This window comes from Centroberyx affinis, unplaced genomic scaffold, assembly GCF_046629955.1.
Source record: "Centroberyx affinis isolate AG114_WGS23_722 - 3 ecotype Tasmania unplaced genomic scaffold, CSIRO-AGI_Caff_v1 ptg005509l_1, whole genome shotgun sequence".
Lineage (NCBI taxonomy): Eukaryota > Metazoa > Chordata > Actinopteri > Beryciformes > Berycidae > Centroberyx > Centroberyx affinis.
In genome coordinates, this window is record NW_027282765.1 from 39,365 (window position 1) to 62,111 (window position 22,747).

General features: G+C 41.9%; 2 protein-coding genes across 5 annotated transcripts in view; both read right to left on the reverse strand.

The window, feature by feature from the left end:
- On the reverse strand, positions 1-10,569 carry LOC139667414 (interferon alpha/beta receptor 2-like). 2 transcript variants are annotated; one of them, XM_071546865.1, is made up of 7 exons: positions 10,291-10,569; positions 9,579-9,711; positions 7,708-7,886; positions 6,420-6,580; positions 3,669-3,831; positions 2,730-2,854; positions 1-1,536 (listed from the first exon to the last, which is right to left on the reverse strand). In XM_071546865.1, the coding sequence occupies exons 1-7, from the start codon at positions 10,331-10,333 to the stop codon at positions 1,342-1,344; spliced, it is 999 nt and encodes a 332-aa protein (XP_071402966.1). In that variant the 5' UTR covers positions 10,334-10,569; the 3' UTR covers positions 1-1,341. The 2 variants fall into 2 exon arrangements, with proteins under 2 accessions (XP_071402966.1, XP_071402965.1); XM_071546864.1 differs by having other exon boundaries at positions 9,579-9,735.
- Positions 10,441-22,747, reverse strand: part of LOC139667413 (interleukin-20 receptor subunit alpha-like) — a 17,957-nt gene continuing 5,650 nt past the window's right edge. For all 3 annotated transcript variants that reach the window (XM_071546862.1, XM_071546861.1, XM_071546863.1), the window contains 5 exons: positions 21,523-21,698; positions 20,868-21,016; positions 18,158-18,317; positions 17,549-17,667; positions 10,441-13,313 (listed from right to left, as the gene is read on the reverse strand). In XM_071546862.1, the coding sequence (XP_071402963.1) occupies positions 12,528-13,313; positions 17,549-17,667; positions 18,158-18,317; positions 20,868-21,016; positions 21,523-21,698 (1,390 nt within the window). In that variant the 3' untranslated portion in view covers positions 10,441-12,527. The remainder of the gene's footprint in view (positions 13,314-17,548; positions 17,668-18,157; positions 18,318-20,867; positions 21,017-21,522; positions 21,699-22,747) is intronic.

A 22,747-nucleotide genomic window follows, 5' to 3' on the forward strand; every position in this document is an offset into this window, starting at 1 on the left:
TAAATGTTCAGACCGGATCAGTTAAGGCTCCGTTGATGCGCCTTTTAACGTCAATAGCTCCGTGTCATTAGCATATTTTTTTCTCAAATTAGGCTTTTTTTCATAGAGAGGAACATGGAGCCAATGTTTCACAGTGTTGATAAAAGTCAAAATCACCTGCGGTTGTGATGCAGTGATGGCAGAAAGGCATCCAGTCGGTCCAAGACCCCCACTGAGTCTTTACTGTGGAACCAGGTAACTAAAAGCACCATGATGTTTTCTTTAGACAACGGTAGCTGTGTCCCAAACCTGATGATTAGTGATGATTTCTGTACAATAAGAGTGATGACGTCAGCAGAAGGTATTTTAAAGCAGTGGTTCTCAAACTTTTTCACGTCAAGGACCCCTAAACTGACATAAATTAGACCACGGACCCCCATTTTATAAGATTTTTTGCTTTCAGATGTTTTATTACAGAAAGTGTATGAAACCCGTGACCAAAATAGTCATACATTCTGTCATTGTGTCATTGTGCATAATTATAGTGAAAATAAATGATTCCCCTTTTTGCTAGGGACCCCCTGGAACCCCTTCAAGGACCCCTGGGGGTCCCCGGACCCCACTTTGAGAACCACTGTTTTAAAGGCATGATCTTAAGTGGGTAACGTGAAAGTACTCTAACGCGTTACTTTTAATAAAGACTAACTTAGTAACATTACTAGTTACTATTTAGGGCAAGTAACAAAGTAAAGTAACTAGTTAGTTTCAAAGTAACTTTCCCCAACACTGCATGCTACATGGTACGCTCCATTCCCCCTCCACCCCAAAACATCTTACTGTGATGCTGAACCACGGGCTTCACCCTCAGCTAGGGCTGGGCGATCATTCAATGTTATCGTTTATCGTCTTCTGGTGGAATCATACGGTGATGATATGGTGATTTTGTGACGCACAATTCTGCCGTCTGAACTGACGATAACAAGCGAACTGTATTGAAAAACTGACAAAATGAGGTGTGGCAGGAATATTATTTGAAAATTTCAATTTCAGAAAATTTCCATCCGGTTTAATAGGACGAACATTAAGTTGATTATTTAACGTGATTTCGCATACGTGAGCTGTATCGTGATATATATTGATATTGATTATTGTGATATTGATTACAACCATATCGCCCAGCCCGACCCTTAGCGTCTTCCTCCTCTTCGAACCAGTTCTCCTAAAATAAATTCCCAGCCTTTTCCCTCCTCCCTCCACCTTACACGCTTTCCACCTCTGACACCTTCCTCCACCTTAAACGAGTTATCCACGATGCTTGTCCGCAGCCTCTCCCCTCGCTCTTTCTCTCTCCACACCTCCACCTTAAACACTTCCGCTTGAAGGCAGACCCTCGTCTTCCTCCCCCTCGGCCGGGCGGCCGCCCCGCGGGCCGGCGGGACCGTGGCGAGCTGGGAGAGAGTCGGCTGTGGCGTCTCCGTGTGTCTGGGAGGCTGAGATCTGGCTCAGTGGTTCAGGCTGTGCGCCTCCAGGGTTTTGGCCTTGGAGGGGGATGTAGGACTAGAGAGAGAGAGAGAGAGAGAGAGAGAGAGAGAGAGATGTAAAAATTGAGAATGATTTATTTAGTCTTGTACGAAATAGGCACCGTTCCTCCAAATGTCCTATATTGTTGTTATAGATTGGCTTCAATTATATTGAATGTATTGAATTTGACTTCCTCCTTTGTAAATGCTTTGGCAACATAGATCCTTTCTCTGTCATGCCAATAAAGCAGGTTTGAATTCGAATTTGAGAGAGAGAGAGAGAGAGAGAGAGAGAGAGAGAGAGAGAGAGAGAGAGAGAGAGAGAGAGAGACTTTCAGTGGCTGTGTTTACATAACCCTGCACCCTAACCATACTCCAGTCAAGGTCTCCTTAGGCTTCAGTTGTTTCCATGAGCCTTTGATACCCTGCAGTTGAGTGTCTCTGTTGCCTTGAATAAACCGGTTAACAGAATATTCCTGTCCACAGGCAGAACAGTCCGTCTGCATGAAAGTATGAAAGTTCCCTCTTCTTCTTACTTCTAATACATACAAATGTCAATGAATATGTCTTAGGCTGGGTGCAAAGTCAAACAGTTACTGAAATGAAAAAGAAATGACGAGCACTCCAAGTGTGTGGACTAATATGAGAGACCTGACACTGTGCCGAACATGAACTCACACGTTGGCTCAGAAATTGTAGAGTTCAGGTAAGGTAGGAGGAACCTGCACACCTTAAATACAGGCAAAAAATGCCAATAATGAACAAAAGGCTGGTAGCAAAAGATGATCTTATTTAATCGGATTAAAGGTGTACAAAAGAAAATGTGCTCAAAGTGCACAAAGTAAAAAAAAAAAAGGACTAATATGTCGCCATAATGTGTTTGTCTGCTGTTCTGCTGTTTTAAGTATAAATGAGGACATATTGGCCAATTATAGTTTTCTAGGTTAACATCAAAATGCTGTGCAAGTCTGTTTGTGAAAACCAAAAGTGAAAGGAGTAAGATGTTCACAGTAGCCAGTTTAATATGGGAGTAAGCCGGGTTTAAGTATGAGTTTACCCACATTATTCTAGTTATGGCGAAAAAACAGCTTCTGTAACCAATCAACTGATCAATAACTGATCAACTCGAACAAGATCCCGAGACACTCTTAAACGCACATACGGTATCAGGCTGAAACCTCAACAGGCAACTGATGATGATGACACAGCACACCGAGTCAGATCGATTACCAGAATTCTGGGTAGGTGTTGTTGTCGCGGTAACTTGGAGGTCAGTTGGCCGCCGTAAACGACAAATCCAACGAGGAGAAGCCCCAGCAGAGAGAAGACAAACAGCAGACCGAGGACGACACGCACTGTGAGACAGAGGAGAGGGAGATCAGTGTTATTGTTAAGAAATTCCATAACTTTCCATAACTAAAAATCAGAGTAATTCCGTGACCTAAGGATGTCATTCCTTCCTGGTTTGATCATGTTGATTTTCTACCCAGAGAAGTTGCTTTCCACTGCAGTTGGGCTGAAAATCTATCTCCATCTAATCCGATTCTACAAATGTGCGGAACAAGTGGTAAAATACAGGCTGGTGTATTCCTGTAAAATGACTCATTTGTAAAATTCCCTGATATTCTTAGACTTCCCCAGAGAATTGATCAAATTCCCTGACTTTCCCTGTCTGGAAAATCCCTCCTTAGCTTTCATGATATCCCAGAACTTCCATCACCAGTGGAAACCCTGATAAAAAAAAATGATAAGACGGTACTGGAAATTGAGTTTAGGGTTCAATTTACATTCGGATATCACTAATTAATTTGCTAACCTGAACCGCAACAGGGGTTGGGGGTCAGGTTTCACTGATAAAAGCCAAATTCAACCACATTCAGCTCGCGGACTTGAAAACGCTCCGCCTCTGAGAGGAACCGTTAGGCAAATTCAGCATCTGTTCCTCTTTTAGCCTTTTAGTCAGAAAGATTATATTACAACAAACGTATTCAGATTTATCTACAACTGAAAAGCAGTTCCAGTGGAGGAGAGCTGAGGGACAGATGCAGGATGGGGGATTTTTTTTTTGATGCTATCATGATACATCGACTCTCATCCTCATATTATAAACTGTATTATAAACTATGTTAGACGAAAACATGAAATAAAACAAGAACGACACCCATCTACCTGAGCTGCTGGCTGGAGGAGGGCTGGTGAAGGCACAGTGGGCTTTAGTGGGGACAGCATGGGGGTTGAAGACTGTTGTCACGGTGACGGTCACACAGTACTCCACCTCCGGCTGCAGGTAGCTAATCACCGACTCCTCTTCGTAAGGCAGGTTCAGGCTGAACTGCAACACAAAACACATCAGACAAACTGAAGGGCAAAATCCGTTGGATTCTAGTTTTTTTTTTTTTTTTATTCAGTCTCCATCTTTGTTGCTCAGCCTCATCACTGAGCTTAGTCGCTCCTTTAAGCCCACAATGTTATCTGTATTGATTTGAATTCCTTTACTAATACATATCCTGTCTTCATTGCCTCAAATTATTACCTGGGCCTTCTGGATGTAACACATACAACTACAGAATTTCACACTATTAAAGGAGTAGTTCACCCCAAAAATGAAAATTCTGTCATCATCTCCTCACCCTCATGCCAAATGAAACAGGTGAAATTTGTTAGTCCATATAACACACAGGGAGGCTGCCAGCACAACTTGGTAGCAGCCTTCTCCAAATCAACTGAAGTCAATGGGGACCAGTTTTTTAGAGTTCCAAAACAAAAACAGCCAAACAATCACACTGTGAATAGAAAGACCTATACACCATTATTTGTTGCAAATCAATCAGCTGTAGTTCAGATTTGCACTAAATGATGGTGTAAATATACTGTAGGTCTTTTTGGAACTCTGAAGAACTGGTCCCCACTGACTTCAGTTGTTTTGGAGAAGGCTGCTATGGAGTTGTGCTGCAGCCTCCCTGTGTGTTATATGGACAAACTTCACCTGTGTTTCAACTGGCATGAGGGGGAGGAGATGATGACAGAAGTTTCATTTCTGGGTGAACTATTCCTTTAAACTGAGATGTGGTCGTGAATCTTTAGGTGCTGCATGGATCACAATCATGTAGTTGATGCTAAAGCAGCAGCATTTGGTGACTCTCCTCACTTCTCTCTTCTCCTTCTCTCTTGTACTGGTTTAGTCTCTGATCCCTTCCATGTCTTATCAGGTTTGTGTATACTGTAACTGGAAGAAGTGTGGGCTGAGAAGATGAAAAAATCGCAGATATGAAGTTGTCCCGCGTCTCTCTGGGTGTGTGTGCGTGTGTGTGTGTGTGTGTGTGTGTGTTGGCGTACAGTACCGCTCATCAGGCAGGAGTGTTTCCTCGAACACAAGCAAACACGAGCTGGTGAGAGGAAGATGTGGGCAAAAACCACACGCACTGTTTAAAACGAAAAACAAGCCATCGGAGGAAATATGTAGCCTTCGACTTCGCTTCGAAGCCGCCTTGCGGGTTCGCTGTTTTGATTCCTTGGTATTCCATGCTGCTCTGAGCCGGGTTTCATATCACCTAAACACGCGCAACCTGTTTTTTTTAATACTGCAGGCGCTGAAGGGAGCTGGTAAATATCACTGGTGAAAATCAGTGTTGATTGAGGACACAGAGAGCCTGTCATTCTGCCTCTGAGGTGTTTCCACCACATCATTCCATCTTTACCTCTATGGTCAGTGGCACATTATTATATATATGTACAAAATGATGATCTAATTATCAAGATAGACTGGTCAGTGACCCTAAATTGGAACTGCTACTTCTATCAGACTTTACAAACAGAAGGCCAGAAGTTCAAAAGCCCCTACATATGAATTTCTAAAAATGGTAGATATGATTTCTAGTAGGGTCACATTACCAATTGGAACTAGTCTTTATGAAATCTCTAGTTATACTTCACTTGAATACATTACTATAACTACAAGTGAACTATAAGCACATTAGAAGCATAAATACTTAGATAAGATACTTTATAGGTGCTTTATAATGATCAGACTACTGATACTACTACAAATTTCCCCCATGAATACTTAAAGGACTACAAAACTACAACTACACAAATTTGCTCCATAAAATATTCAATGGATAATATCGTGCTCTGATTATAATGTTTATAATGTGCTTATAATGCCTTATGAGCATAACGTCAAGTCAAGTGTTACTGTGCAAGCCCGACTTCTTACTGCTGGACTTTGGACCCATCTAACGCAAGAGGAATGTTTTGGAAAACTTTTCAGATATCAGAAAGCACAGGGAAAGGTTTGGTAGCTAGTTGGCTGAGACACTAGAGGTGTTACAATATTCTAATTTTGTTCTACTGTGTTTCAAGACTGAAGTGTTTTTAGGTCTAACATCGGGTAGACGCATAATATAAAGAGAAATGATAAGATAAATGCATGATAGGTGGACTGATACCACTGTAAAATAAACAGTACAAACACTTCCTGGAACAAGCTGGTCTCAGACTGAGAGGAAGAAGAAGCTGTCACTCTGCCCCCCTTTCCAGGTGTCACACATGTCATTGCAAAGCATGGTGGGAAAAAAAATTGCAGACCCATCTGCTCTCGACAAAGAGAAAACAAACGCATGTGGAGCGATGCCAGGGAGAAGGAGGAGGGGGGGACAACACGCTCTCTTCTGTAACAGGAAGCAACGGGGCTTATGGGAAATGTGGTCTTAATTTTGAGAAACACTAACACTAACTAATACCACTGGTTTGAGAAAGAGGCTATCCATCGTCTCGGCCGCACTCTCATTTTTTTTTTTTCAACTTTTCACATTGAATTTGACAGTTTCTTTGAGTGATTTATCTTTTAAAACATATACAATCTTTGGTCTGAGATCATCACTTCTTCTCTAACCTTACAGACCCTGACTGTAAGCGTACCTGTGCACCGTCCCTGGTCCTGCGCACGAGGCAGTGCAGCTCTCTGTACAGATCCAGGAGCTGCTGGCGCTGCTGGAGCCCCCTAGCTACGGGAGGACGGACCTGCAGGACCAGGCAGTTCCCACAGCCAGACACCGACACGTCTGGAGGGCCCAACACAGCTGCAGGGAAAATGTAACTGGCATTCAATCGACCATGAAGAGATTCATCACAGGTCAAGTGGTAGTAAATCAGCAAATTATTTGAAGCAAAGAAGGTTGGCATTGAGAAGATGTTGGGGAAGACTGAAAATTAAATGAGTATAATTTGCACATTCACCATCTAAATGGGTCACCAATGGACACATTATGTGGGCAGATTCTTTGGACTACATGCTAATCTGAATTAAGAAACATGGGTAAGTAAATTGAAGATTGGCGTTTTAGTTCTACAAACATTTCTCGGATGTAGAGCTGCTCTGGAGGTAGAAACAATCTGATTGGTTGAGCTAAACCTCAATGGGCGGAGCCATAGTTTTTCTGTAATTTGAGCCCAGTGAGAAAGGCAAAGGGGTAAGAGAAAAGGAAGCTAATGAAGCCTAGCGCTCTGCAACAAACTGAAAAAGTTAGTTCAAACTAGCCAAACTAGCCTATAGCTATCTAGGTAAGCTAGTTAGCTAGCTGCTGACCTTCCAACATCATGAATGCCATGGTCACGAAGGAATGAAAAAAGAGGTCATTTCTTTTGTCCTTCTTTGCCATTCAATTTTGCCAGAGTTAGCTAACTTGTGTTCTTTTGGCTCCACCCACTGATATTTAACTCAACCAATGAGATTATTTCTGCCTCCGGAGCAGCTCTGCCTGATCTGAGCTAATGCTGCGTTCCATGGAACTCGGAACTCTGAGGAAAAACGACTTCCAACACGGAAAAGTGCAACAGAACGGCCGTTCAAGTCGGAATTCCCAGTCGGAGATCTATTCCGCCCCGGGTTCTCCGACATAAACGCAGCTGACGTCACAGCATCAATTTGTACTTAATAAAACTTGCTTTTACTTGATATGTAAAACGTGTTGGAACAACTTTATCAATTCAGTTGACTGCTTCGTTACTAGATAGAAGTCTTTGCTAGTATGAACCAGCCTGCTAACATTACTAGAGCTGTCAGATAGCTAACGTTGATGCGTCCAGTTTTCCCGAGAAGACGCACTGGAACGTATTTAGATCGGAAGTCGGTAATTCCAACTTGGAAATAAGGACGTCCAACTTCCAATGGAATGCAGCAGTCTGTAAGTAAGTTGGGGCGTCTCACTGTCTATCACAGGATGGAACTGCTCGGACAGCGTCCAGCTGGACACCTGGCTGGGTGTGAAGGCCTGGACTCGGGCTTTGTACTGATCCAACGAGTCCTTGAACGGTCTGGTGAGGTTACATGTCTGTCTGGCCGTCAGCTCCAAACAACCTGCCACCGGCTTCCAGGAGTTCTTCCTCCTAGACGAAGTGATATGGGGGAGGCGGGAGGGAGAGACTGGTAGATATCCACTGATAAGAATAGAGGCGATAACGTGTCATCCTGATAGATCAACTTTACACCGCAGACAGTGAGGGAGGGAGAGGGTGAGAGAGAAAATATAACTATCAACATGCTGATAAGCCTATTGGTGCGGATAACATTCACAGCTGAGTAAAAGGCAACTTACGGTGCTGCATGCGTCATACTGATACAATGACACACAGTTACGACAGCACTTCAAGTACACAATTCTGCAGAAAGGAAAGCGATTACTCATCAACAGTGAAGTGCTCAAGAAACGAAAAGGAAACCTCTGCCCCGGCTGTCCTGGGCTGACTTAACTTTCACAGGTAGGAAACTTCAGACTAATGCAAAGCTAGATAGACTAACATACGGTTTGGTGGACAGGTTTATCAGTAACATGACTGCATGCATTTTCAGCATGGGCAGCCCTAGTGGGAACTGAACCCCCAACCCAGACAGTGTGATTGTTTGATTTTGCCTCATCTGACAAGAAGCAATGTCTGAGCTTGTTGTAAGTGTCTGACCGGTAAATTAAGAGCTTCTTAAAGGATTGCACTGACTTTTTGGGGAATTTTACTCGTTGGTCAACTTACTTTTTACATGGTAAAAAGAGGAGTACCACAAAAATCTTGAAGTGCCCATAGGCAGCTAGTATTGTCTAACGTATGAAGATAGACCTTTTAGCAATCCAGCAATCAATCGTCTCGTCAAATAAAGGGGAAGTAGACCAATAGGCCAATTCTTCCCAAATAGTCGGTATAGTCCTTTAAAAGATTTGTTCAGCGATTTTGGACCTATATCTTATTTGTTTCTTTCATACCTGTTGTACTTGGACCCACAGACAATACTGTCTCCAGAGCCAGCTGTCCGTCTTGCTGCAACAATGAGTCCAAACTGTTCGTCAAAATATCTCCAGAAAAGCCATTTGTGGCTCCACAGGAGAGTTGAGAGAAAACTGAAAAGTTGCGAAGTACATAAATTAAAATTAGCTCTGATTTCATCACACTGGTCCTCCATTACGCAACTTTCACTGATCAGGAAACTATTTTTCAGCAGCACAGACCGCTGTGGGGTTGAAAGGCGGGTTCCTGGTGGAGTGATCTAGTTCTGGACGGTCAGGTCAGATTGTAAACAGTAGAGTTCAGTAGAAGACGATCCGCTGAGTGGTTAAACGGTCGGTGCTGCTGCTTTCTGGGCCGTGGAGAGAAATACGTCGGCCGCTCTCCGTATCGTTTTCACAGACTGGATTTTTGGAGATATTCTGACAAACAGTTTGGACTCGCTGCTTCAACTGACAGCTGACTGGAGACAATACTGTCTGTCGGACCAAGTACTACAGGTATGAGGAGACTAATTAGATATATAGGTGCAAAATCACCAAACTTATCCTTTAAGTATTTCAAATGTTGACACCCTGGTGGCTCAGGTGCTAAGGTGCAGACCAGGGACTCACAGCATCGTGGCCCTGAGTCCGCTTCACAACCAACATCACGTCACCCCACCTCCTTTCCCTCTTTCCCAGCTTTCTCGAGACTCTCAGCCGTATACTGCCTATTCCCTCCATTCCCACTGTCTGAAATAATAACTTTTTACTTTCTCTCCCCCCCCCCCCACCCCCCCCGTTTGTCTCCGGCTGTATCCAGTACCTGAAGCGGAGAATGTGAACTCTGAAGTGTGCGTCGGCGGCGGTCCCCGGGCCCGGCAGGAAGCTGAGGGTGTGCTCCATGTTGAAGGAAGTGATGGAGACGTTGAGAGGAGGAGGGAGAGAAACACCCGCCGCTGGAGAGACGGACAGAACAAAATCTGTTAAAAAAAAAACAAAAAAACACATCGACAAATAAATAAATAAAATCCGCATAAAAAAAATAACCTGCAATCACAGATATACGATGACAGAGATGAGAAGTGTTTTTTTTTTTATTTTCAGGAATATTGATGGGTCATTCTAAAGACACTTGTTTACTTTATAAATTATAAATATATTGTGTCACATATGACATATGACTGACTTGCAACTAATTTTGGAGCTATGCAGAGGTTGCAAAATGATCAGAAAACACGATGCATTTACTACCCCCTCCTAACAAAAACACACACACACACACCTATCCACACAAACACACACACACACACCTATCCACACAAACACACACACACACACACATACACAGGTCAGACCGAGGGGTAAACGTACAGGGAACAGAAAAAAAACACAAAGGATGCAGAGACAGCAGAGCCAAAATTACGCACAACTTCTCTTGACACAACTGACAAAAACTCACTCACACCTATACAGTACACAGCTCAACGATAACAAGCATTCATTCTCCCTTTAACCCTCCTCCCAGTGAGCATTACCAAGGTGTAAGTGCAGAAGAAGTGGTATCCACAACCCCATCATCCCTCCATGGACGGTGTGATGGCGCACTGTTAAAAGTCTGGGGCTTTGGCAGGATGATAAGACTGTTGTGTTTGGGTTGGAGCACAACGTATAGAGGGGAAGGGGGTGGTGGTGGTGGTGGCGGTGGTGGTGGTTGGGAGAGACGGCACAGTAGTTAACATGAACCAGGCTGAGTTTCAGTTTCCCCAGAAGTCCCTCCCTGTGTTTTTTACCCCACGATTCCTGCGTTTCACTCTGTCAAGTCTCACACTCGCCGGAGAAGTGCATGGGGCACTGGGGGGGGTTAGCGGATAGCACTCTGCCTTCTTGTATCTGATGGGGTTTTTTTTTATTTTTATTTTTTTATTGTGTTGATATCATATTTGACTGTGTGCCATGTTAACTGAGTTTCTGTGCAAGGTAAGCTTGAAGAAATCTTAAATTCATACAGTATCTGCGCATGTGTTTTGTTTTACTGCAATTGTATAAATGGTAAAACATGCCTTTAATATCTGAGATGTAACTTTATTCTGTTTGGGTTATGTAAAAGTTTTACAGTCATGAATATAAAAATAAAATAAAAAATATGTGGCTAACACAGATATGGAATTGTTTGGTTACATTATTTAAATTAAAATGGTTCTATACTGTAACTTGCAATGGCATATGTATGACACAAAGTGTAATTCCTGTTAATATACTGTATACAATAGGTTATGGGAAAAACACAGTAATGGCACCTATCTGCCTACATATAACATTCATTCACTAACATTCATCATCCAGTCATGATTTTTTCATTGCATATTATACTATAATACTATATACTGTACTTATACTTTAATACTGAACAAAGGTATGGGAGATTCTCTTATAATGACATACAAAAAGTAAAAACAATAAAAAATAAAAAATAAATACAGTACTCATATTTTTGTACGCTAATGACCTTTCAACTATTTTTCGGCTTGGGCTTGTGCAAAACTATCTCCACTAATTAAAACTTTCAGTGCAGGTTGAAGGAGATTGCGTGGAGTTCGTTTAAAGGAAAAATCCACCTTTGAAAACTCTTACACTGTTAGATATCATCAATTTGTGTTATTTGTAATATACTTTTTTGGAGTATCCAGTTTCCCTCAACCTGCCTCGTCCACTTCTACTTCAGTAAGTGATTTCCTACACTTCCCAGAGTGCCTTTCTACAACCACCAGAGAACAGGTGGTGAGCTTGTAGCGTCCAGCTGTGGGTTTCACGTGTCGATGGAGAGAGTGATAGCATAAGAAGAGGAACTGAGTTTTTTCCAGATGCCTCTCTTACTCAAAATACACCTAGAGAGAAGCTGTTTTTCTTTTATTCCCTCAGACTGACACCAAAAACCTGACGTTTACCGTTGATGTTTTAGATATTTGAAAATGTTTGTGGCACTAAACTTAAATAGTAGCTGCACTGGAAATATCTCAACATGACGTCTACATTTGGCCAGTTATCCCAGGAATAAGAAAAACACACCACCAAACCCCAAAATGGACCCCGGGATGCAAGATACATCACCAAAAGCTGTTTTTTTTTTTTACAGTGTTAAAGTGTTTTAGGGTGGATTTTCCCTTTATAGGAGATCATATGGAGTTTGCAGCTAAACCGACCTGCCACCCTAATGCCCCGAATCCTTGGGTTTCATCCCTGCATCTACCAAGTAGGCCTGAAGCCACTGGTGCTACTGAGCTACACAGGACCAGAAACAAGCATATGCATTCTGGTGTGGAGTGGTGTTTTTTTTTTCTTTTTTTTGGCAGCCTGGAAGCAGCACTGCAATACCAGTTAGGTGAGATGTATACACTAGCACTCCGAAATAGTTACTTATGTGATGCTAAACCAAACTTTCAGGACCAGCTCACATGTTTCAGTAATAATTTGTATGGAATAGTTTGTTATTTTGCATTGAATAGTGAGTCAAAAGTCAATTCAGAGTGCGATTTAAGAGGTGAGACGCTCATTCTCACTTTCTCATGGGCTCAGGATGAGTAAACATATACATTTTGTAATGGGAATAATCTAATGTCAGTTTCTGGACTGAACGGTTAGTCGACTTCATGAAAATGAAGCGCTACCGACAGCTTCACAGACTTTCATTGCAACACTGATATAAACATTTTAACCCCACCAAGAAAACAACGAGACAGAAACGAAACTTCCAGCTGTAAAAATCCCAAGAGGTCTATGGAAGGTTCTGTGGCAGATTTGTACACGGACGAGTCATGTAACCAGAACACTCTTCTTCTTCTTCTTCTTCTTCTTCCTCCTCCTCTTCCTCCTCCCCCCCTTCAACAAAAGCGGAGACGGTTTCCACGGCAACTTCCCCAGCATCCCTCGCCTGCGAGGGGAGGAGGGGCGTGGCGTCGCGCGGGGGCTCCTCCCCGTCCAACAGAACCGGTTTCTCCTGCTCCTTTTCCTCCTTCCCACCGAAGGTTAGCGAGAGGAGGTTCACATCCTGGCCACTCCCCTCTCCCCCCTCCTCCCCCACCTCCTCCTCCTCCTCCTCGTCTTTCGGCTCGACTCCCTCTGCAGTCAAAATATCAAAAGTGTCTGGATGAGGCCGGCGCCCCGAAGCGTTCTGGTCCGAGACGGGACGTGAGGTTGTGGGTGCGGTCAGTGAATGGGTGTCCGGTGAAATCGCGGACTGAGGACTGAGGTGAGAACGTGTGCCCTCCTCAGATGGGAGGAACGCCGAGTTTGGTCCGGGTTCGGGGGATAAAGGAGAGGGCAGCGATGATGAAGAACAGGAGGAGGCGGAGAGGAGGTTAGTGGCTCCCCGCACTTTGTAACCTCCTGCGCTCCCAGCACTGCTCTCCGTTTCCGTTTCTCCTTCGCTGTCGTCAGATAACGCCCCGCTGTTCCCTTCCCCGCCTGTAGAGGGCGGTGCGCGCTCAAAGTGGAAGGGGGAAGACGAGGACGTGTCGCGGGGCTCGGCGACCAGCGCCTCCTCCATGTGACGGATGGATGTCTGAGAGTGAGAGAGAGAGAGAGAGAGAGAGAGAGAGAGAAGACAAAGAGAGAAGACGGACGGAGAAGAGAAAGAGAGAAACAGACAGAGAAGAGAAAGAGAGACAGAGAGAGAACAAAAAGGGAGACAGAGAGAGGAGGAAGAGAGAGACAGAGAGAGGAGGGAAAGAGAGAGAGATAAAGAAGAGAAAGAGAGAGACAGATATTAAGGTCATTAGGTGGGTCAGATCAACAACAGTCCATTTTAACTAGCTCAACAGCCCCTGCTATTCCTATGTAACAATGGAAAACACATTTTAAACTAGGGCTGAACGATTTTGAAAAAATATCTAATTGCGATTATTTTGACTGATATTGCAATTGCGATATGATTTGCAATATTAGAGGGAATGGTAATTTTTACATCATTATTCTCATTTTCATTGAAAAATGTAGTAAAATGATTATGGTGTGATTTTTGCGGGGGATCTGTACCAAACAAAGATGTTTTCTTAAGTCTGTAGAATATGATGTGTAGGCCAGGACATCTCTGCAGCACCACAATATTTCATTTAAAATGCTATTTTGACACATTTCACCTTTAACAAATATTGCGCCTCCTGCGATTTGAAAATTGCAGTAGGTCATAATGCGATTATGATAAAACTTTGATTAATTGTTCAGCCCTATTTTAAACACAGCGCTGTTTTGCAACAACGAAAAAAAACAAAAACAAGTAGTAGGGTGGGATTGATGTGAACCTTTGAGGCCACACAAAGATTTATTTGTTTTCTTTAGAGAAAACACTTTGAGATGTAGCCATTATAGAAGTCATACTTTTTACTGCAGGCTTGCACTTTGGACCCATTCACCCAAAGATAATTGTCTGGGGGAAGAACATACAAATTAGGTTCTAGTGTTCAGCATAGTGTTCAAGAGAGAACTGTCTGCAGTTCTGTCCTGTTATGGCAACCACAGTATACAGTACTGATGCAGGATAAATGAAGGATAAATTCATGAAGGCAGACTTCCACGACGGCTTTTAATCCCTGATGCTAAACCTGGTGCTGAAAGTTCACAGGTCAGATCCATAAAAACTCTGCCATTGCAGACTAAATGATGAATCAAGTTTTACATTTTTAGTCAATGTTATTATTACTTTACATCATCAATTAGAAATATGTTCACCCCTTACCATCCATTAATAATGTGATGTCATTACTTTATCCAGTGATATATTATACAAGCATATTTTATTACATTTTCAACCCATGTAGACGGACATATTCACTACATTTTACACTATCCATCAGTTATTACAGTATTAGTTGCTACAAGGAGCTGAACTCAATGTGACAACTGCCATAATGTTGTTTTGTTCTGATCCCCTGTAAGAAAACTCTCTCTTTGCTTTTTCCCCCCTCCACTGGGAGGTCAGAGGTCTAAGGTCAGGGGTCAAAGGTCAGGAACAGCACCCCCGGAGCTGGTGGGGATTCAGCGTCTTGCTCAAAGACACTTCAGCAGATCAGATGCCTGCTGTCATGGCGGTTTGATCCCAGTCCTTCTGGTTGTGCAATAATTATTTAGTTATTTAATTATTTACACTGGTGTATATATTGGCGTATGATGCACATATTGTACATAATTCTTATTTCTCTTATTTCTATATTATTATTATATTATTGTAGCATAATGCACATATTTTACATATTTCTTACTTTCTTATTTCTATTTTTCTTATTATATTATATTATATTTCTTAATTTCTTATAATTTCTCTATGCTTATATATATCTTCTCTTCTACAATGTGAGCAACTGCAATGTAACCCAATTTCCCCTCGGGGATCAATAAAGTATTTCTGATTCCGATTCTGATTCTGACAGTCTTAGGGTTTTAATGAACATGAGGTCGTATTTCATTGAACAAAACTGACGAATATGCCTTGCGTTTCCCACCAGTGGAAATTATTATGAAACTGGGAATCCACAGGCTGGCTGATGCGCTGCTGCTTCTCTGTCATCAACAATGTCTGGGAAAGAAACCGTCAGCGGTCAGGAACTAACCATACATCTCCCCGAAATCTCAGGTTGAATTTGTTCACCGTGTATCAGCCCTGTGTGAAGGGAAAACCCCTCTCCGTCTAGCTGCCACTGTGCTTGACTAATTGCCGTTAATAATGGAACATGAAACCCCATCTTGCTTTATAAGAAAAGCGCGTCCAAATCCCCCTTGCGTGAGACGAACACCGCAAATAATGAGAGCTTGACTGTAAGTGGCGCCCACACACGTAACGGCTCTTACATCACATACTGCTGTGATAAAATATGGCAAAAGACTGATATGAATTGAGGGTTTCAAAAGCTACTGGTGACTGCACAACTGAACAATGGTCTCACTTTAGAAAATGCCAAATCCTTTATTTTTAGAGTAAGAGCCACAGCCGTTCGGTAAATAATTTAAAGTTCTGTTGAACTTTGGTAGCTTGGGTTGTGTAGCTTCTTGGACATGATGAAAAAAAAAACCCAAAATCGACTATTCTCTGTTATCAGTTTAGAGAAGCATATAATTTATGATTGTATTGTTAGTTTAAAGTATACTTAAACTGTTTTTTAATATGATTTCAATGCTGTTTTTATGCTGCAAAGTGCTTTGAGTTAGTGAGAAAGCGCCATATAAATAACATGTATTACTATTATTATTATTATTATTGTTAGAGATTGGAGATTTTTTTTTTTCTCTCCATTCACTGCCATTGTCTGGCAAAACAAGTGGAGACAGGACTTGACAAAGCCAATATATAAACTAGAAATAACCGCCACACAGTTGTATGCCTCTGCCAATAAACTTTGTTTTATCATTGCAAGGACAGTCTTTATTTATTGAACATATATAATTCATGTGGTTATTAGGTCGACTTAAAGGATTTTGGTGTCTGCTAAAGTAAGTGACAGCACTTCCACCGTTTTTGTAGAATGACCCAAGATCGTTTTCTCAGCTACAGACGTAAGCGAAACATTATGATGTCACAGTGAAGTTGACCTTTGAACTTTTTGGATATAAAATGTCATCACTTCATCATTTTATCCTATTAGACATTTGTGTGAAATTGTGTCATAATTAGCGTATGAATTCTTGAGTTATGGCCAAAAACGTCTTTTGTGAGGTCACAGTGACCTTGACCTTTGACCTTTGACCACCAAATTCTAATCAGTTAATCCTTCCTTTGACCGGATTTCGGTGTTACACCTGTTCAAACTGAAAGGTTTAATAAACATAAAGATATTTACTTTAGACTAGACTTTAGACTAGTTTTTTGTTGAGGGAGGACAGTCTTTCTCATTCCCTTCCCCACACATCTTCCCTGACCTTCCAGTCTGTAACTTCTAATCTACCGCCGCCTCGTTAGTCTGGTCTTATCTAAGAAGGGAGAGAGAAACTGCATGATAGCGGGTCTTCTCTTCTGTGAGATTGCTGCAAGTGAAAGTATTAGATTGGTGCCACAGCTGTCTGTCTGCCTTTGTCTTTTCTTTCTTTTTTTTCTCTTTTACACCACAGATCAACCACAACCCAGCACGCCCCTGAGTTATATATTGTATGTGTGTGTGTGTGTGTGTGTGTGTGTGTGTTTTGCACAAACATGGTTCCGTCAGCAGTTCTTTCCGGTGTCGTATTGTACAAATGTGTTAACTGAGAGCTACGTGTTGACAGAAAACCCGGAAAGAAAGGAACACCATGTCCCAGAGACCCTTCGCTTCTTACTGAGAACTACCAACTGAATGGTCGTTGTGTTAATGATGATGGATATTTTCATGACAGTGTTGGCCCTGTTGTGAACACACAGGGATCCAGAGCGTTAAAGAAGTACATCCCAAAATTCACCAGCCACTTTCACCATTTTACCCACCAATCAGGAGGCTGGTGTTCATTTCAGGTTCCTACAGAGTTTTAATTTCAAAATTCAAGACTTTTCCACGCCTTCATTTCTTGATTTGATTTGAATATTTGGGTGTTCAGTACCCCACCACTACCACTACCAATACTACTACTAATACTACTGCTACAACTACTACTACTAGTAGTACCACTATAACTACTACTGCTACTACCACTACCACTCCTTCTACTACTACAACTACAACTACTACAATTACTACTACTACTCCTCCTACCACTACTTCTAATATTAGTACTACATCTACTACTACTACTACCACCCACTACTCCCTCCAGCACTACTACTATATTATTGCTTACCAGGACTGGAGGCAGTGGCTCTCTCAGGCAGATGAAACCGGTGCGGACCAGCAGAGCCAGAACGACCAGAACCAGCACCACCACCAACCCAGAGGACAGAACTGTTGAGACCACCGGGTCTAAAAGAAGGGGACGCAGTACATATTATTCACACACACATACACACAGTCAGACACACACACACTTACACACAAATGTAACACGTATCCGGAGTGACGTGAGTGCAACAGTGGAATAATAAGCTTAAATTCCTAAATAATCAACATTACAGGCAACCAATAATAAGGAATGCAAGCGTCAGAGCCATAGTGGCCTGACAATTTTTATTTAACCGTTATTATTTAATCAAAAGACCTCTTGATGGAGAATTAGGGAAAAAAGCGAGCCCCCCCCCCCCCAAAACAAAAACAAAAAAGTGAAAAATCAAGCGGAAAAAAAACCAGGACAAAACATGGGAAATATCAGGGGAAATATCACAGAGAATAACAACATGGCAGAAGAACAGTGTCTTGTCACCCTATAAGGAGGTTATATGATAAAAGTGCTGGGAAAAGAGCATGGGTGCGCACACACACACACACACACACACACACGCACGCACACACGTACCTGCAGTATGGGCTCCAGTGGTGAAGACACACTGTGGCTGGCTGTAGTTGGACTTCCTGTCCGCCAGGCTGTCAGAGAACCGGACTGAGACGCAGTACTGTCTGCTAGGAGCCAGATCCTTCAAAACCTCTCCTTTAAGAGACCTGGTGTCCTTAAACACCTGCACACACACACACACACACACACACACACCAACAGAGACAGAGACAGGCATGAGGTTGGTCAGAGACAAAGGGAAAACAATATGGCTTTGAACAGAGCGTTAGATTATTAGCTGTAACGGTTACTATGAACTGTGGGAGTCGCTGGATTCTACTCCTGAATAAGAAACCATGTTAAATCAGCTAAACTTGAAGTGGTATGCCACTGGACTAATTCGCTCTTTCATACACACAGACCAAAAAAAAAAAACATTTTCAAAAAGGCAGAATCAGCAGATACCAAGAGTCGACTCTGCTCAGTTTCAACTTGTCTGCGAGCCAGTCCCGACTCTTAAAGGATAAGGCCGGTGTTTTTTAATGCTTTGCTTACCGTCAACAAATCCTATGAAAATAACAAAATCAACAATGCGTTTGCTCTCCTCCCGTTACTTTCCGACTTCCCACGTACCGTTTTTAGCCGTCAACCCGGAAGTCATTGGCTCCGATTGTAAGCTAAAAACCTTGAAATACAGCTCACAAAGACATAGTTTACATTTTAAAAATCGCTAACTGTTACCATGAAAAGTCAGGCTGTTGTAGTTATTACCAAATCAAATTCAAATGGGAACAAATTCTTCATTACGCCGGGGGACTATTTTCAGTGCTACGGAACTACTTTCCTGAGATCGCAAACGTGTTTACAGCCGGCTTATTAAAGTTGTTTGAGGAAAAAGTCGGCCGGCCCGCTGCATGGTGATGATGAAATATGTTGCCCAGAGCAACATACGTGTTTTTAATAGGGATGGGTCATGATTTTCGAATTTTAGAATAGTCATAAAATTATAAAAAATCGAATAGTTTATGCGAATAGTTTATCGTCTTGTCTTAAAAAGTATATTTTCATAGCTTGCTAGTAGTAAATAGCTATGGCTTGATTAGCCCCGAACCGGTCCTTCTCTCGTTTTAACGTTAAAACAAGAGAAGGGGGGGGGGGGGGGGTCTTTGAAGAATGGTCGAATAGTTCCCAGTGAATATCGAATAGTATTTTTGCTTGAAATACCCATCCCTAGTTTTTAATCGTTTTTTTTAATACAATGGAGTTCTATGGCTGCTGGGACATGGCTTCATTGGGACCCGGCTACATGGATGAGACTTGTTGGCAAAACAAATTCATTGCTGATTTTGTTATTTTCATAGGATTTGTTGACGGTAAGCAATGCATTAAAAAACACCAGCCTGATCCTTGTTGGAGTTGAGAAATCGACTCACTAATGTGTGCATGAAAACCCTGAACCAGAGCATCAGTGGTTTGGGAATACTGTAAACTGATACCCAATAATATAGCGCTTTGTTCACTGTGCAAAGTTGAAATGGCATTGACTACCATGCAGAAACATCTGAAAAGAAAAAATCCCAGAGCCAAAGTTATTTCATGCATATGACAGTGCAGCAGGATGGCAAGTGTTGCTAGATTAGGTGGATAGCTTTGTAGAAGCAGACGTAGGGCTGGGCAATATGGTTGAAATCAATATCTAATCAATATCAATAATTCTAACGCCTTTTTCCGATATCGTTATATATCATGATATGGCCCATGTATGCAAAATCACGTTAAATAATCAAGTTAAAGTTCATCCCATTGAACCGAATGGTAATGTCAGGTGTGATGTCAAACAAAACTGAAATTTTAAAATATTCCTTAAAGAATTTTGTCAGAGTTAAATAAATAATAAAATTTGCTTGTTCACATCAATTTATAAAGCAGAATTCTGTCACGATATCCTAAAATCACCATATCATCGCTATATGATTCCACTGAAAGACAATAAAGGATTATATTGAATTATTGCCCAGCCCTGAGCAGAAGTGCTGAAGAGAAGAACAAGAAGTTCTGCTACAGATGTGATAGTAACTTTCCTCTATACCTTTGATCTTATATCTATATATTATCCAGTTTGGAGACTATGGGTGCCTAGCACAAGACTGCCACCCAGTATTAGATGTTTGCTATACCATTTAAAGATACTGTAACTCAAGATGCCCTTTGATATAGTTGATATATTTACGAGCACAAGAGTCATTCTTTCCTTTCTGAGGTTGAAGTGTTAGCACGGCGGAGCTCAGATGTGCAGGAAGGAGTTCACCTTTTGCTTTGTGAACGTTTAACAAGTGCTACTGTATGGCATAACGAAGAAGTAACCTGTAACCAGTGGCAGTAATAGAAATGACCTGTATTATCATAAACCTGAATATTCAAAACGATAAAATTCTGTGTATTATGAGTTTGAGTTTCTTAGCTCCCAATCTGCAGCTTGATGAAACCGTGGTTTCTCCTTGTCTGCAGGATTATTCTTCATATGAGTTTCTCTGTCTACCTTCATAAATCAGCTCTTCAGCTATAACAAGTGTCTATTAACTGGAATATAACACAAAGGTAGCTAATAATTTGGCCTCTTGACTCATATAATATGTTAAAAATGTTGTTTGGTTATAATGACTTATTCCGAATGAGAAGTGGGGAAAAACTCATTTTCCATTTAGAATGATTAAATAATAAAACAATGAAGTACCTGGGCTGCGCCTGTGCTGCTGCTCTTGACGTGGAGGGTGTACTGGAGGGAGTCGTAGATCTCCCTGAGGCGCTCCACAGGAGGGTGAAGGCCGACACACAGAGAGCCGCCGCAGGGAGTCACAGTCAGCCGGGGAAGGTCCAGGTGAGCTGGAGGATACGGGAACAACAGAGCTGCTGGTTCAAGTCTACACCAAGTCCAGTCGAGTTTGTTCAACAAGCGGGAAGTGATTTACAGGGAACGAAGGACACAAACTGAGATAAAAACAAGGCAACAGTAAACATGGCGAATAATGCAGCCCCCCTCTGGACCAAACACACATTTTTACTTTCTAATTTTTTCCTACTTGAAAAGTTAAAGTAGTGATTTTCAACCTTTTTCATATCAAGGACCCCTACTTTAGTCCACATTAGGGCCCCCGGACCCCCATTTGATGAGATTTTGTCTCTCGGACCCAAATCTGAGAATATTTCTATTGTCAGATATGATTTTGTCCAGAATTCCATGACTGTCTGTATTGTAGGTAGAGAGATAACAGAGAAGCTATGATCAAAACAGTCATTCTTCTACATTCTCTAATTGTGTTCACTTCTTGTAAATGAAATAATGGTGAAGTTAAACCCCACCTTTTTGGGTTCAATCCCGTGACACTTACTCTGTCTGATGGGCACAAACTCCTCGTGCTGGGCCTGCTGCGAGACTCGGGCCCCCAGCAGGGCTATGACCCGGGTGATGTAGCCCTCTCTGGGGTCGGGGAAGGCCTCCGTTACGTTGCACACCAGTGGGAATTCAACATGCTCACAGCCAGCCACCGGCTCCCAGGAGTGGCCACTGCAACACAGGAGAAGAAACAGCTGGATTTAGAGAGTCTGAGTCTTGTTTTAAAGTCACAACGAAATGAAAAATGACTTTTTCACCTTATTGGCTAAATCTCCATACCATAATGTATACACATTTAATAATAAATACCACAAAAACTAAGGATGAAACGATATATTGACATCCAATATATCGCAAAACACAAAAATATTAGCTACGTTTCATTCAGCAGTAGTAATCCCAAATGAGACGGCTTGCCCATAACAGTTTCACAAGCTCTCCATTAAAATGTAATTATTCGTAATCTGTAATAACATTTTAAAATTGTTGTTTACATTCTAGCGAGCCAATGCTAGAAAGTTTGCGGCTCAGCAATAAACTGAATTCTGAACCGAAGTTTTATTTATTACGTCGTAATAAAACATATCATCCCATCCCTAATAAAAACACACAAAATGTTTGTATTAACTGGGTTTTATATTTTTACATCAAAATCCCATTACTTTTACTCTCTGGAAAATGGAATATCCTTAACGGTTTCTTCATGGCGTACATAAAAATTCTGACCAATAGTACCATTACAGCATTTTCGGGTGTTCACTTGTCCTAAAACACCATCCAAAATCCAAACTTTTTGACAGCTCCAGATTATACGCAAAACATTTTTGAACCTTAAAGCATTTTGCAACAGTCCCTCTCTGTGTTACGCCCCGCCCCAACATGCCTTAAACATCGATGCTATAGTATCTACAGTTTAGGGGGGATTTTCCCTTTAAGTGTCTTGCTAAAGGGCATCTCTTCGGTAGTTATTGAAAGAAGGTTAGAGAGAGTTTTTTTTTAATTCATTTTCCCCACCAAGATTTCCCCTGCTAGTTTTCAATTTGGCAACTTTTCTGTCACAAGGCCATTTCTCTAACCTCTGATTATCACGTGACACGTGAAGTGGAACAGGAGAGGGTAAATAAAGAGATTTGTGGTTAGGATACCTTATGACTAAACACTCACTTAAACCACATACACACAAGACACACCCACACACTCATGCGCTGGTTTTCACCTGC

Coding starts and splice junctions, on each gene's coding strand:
- LOC139667414 (XM_071546864.1), bottom strand. CDS start 10,333: ATGATGGGGTTGTGGATACCACTTCTTCTGCACTTACACCTTG. Junction 6,581..7,707: donor GTTCCATCCTGTGATAGACA/GTGAGACGCCCC, acceptor TTTTCCCTGCAG/CTGTGTTGGGCCCTCCAGAC. Junction 2,855..3,668: donor TCCTCCAGCCAGCAGCTCAG/GTAGATGGGTGT, acceptor TCTGTCTCACAG/TGCGTGTCGTCCTCGGTCTG.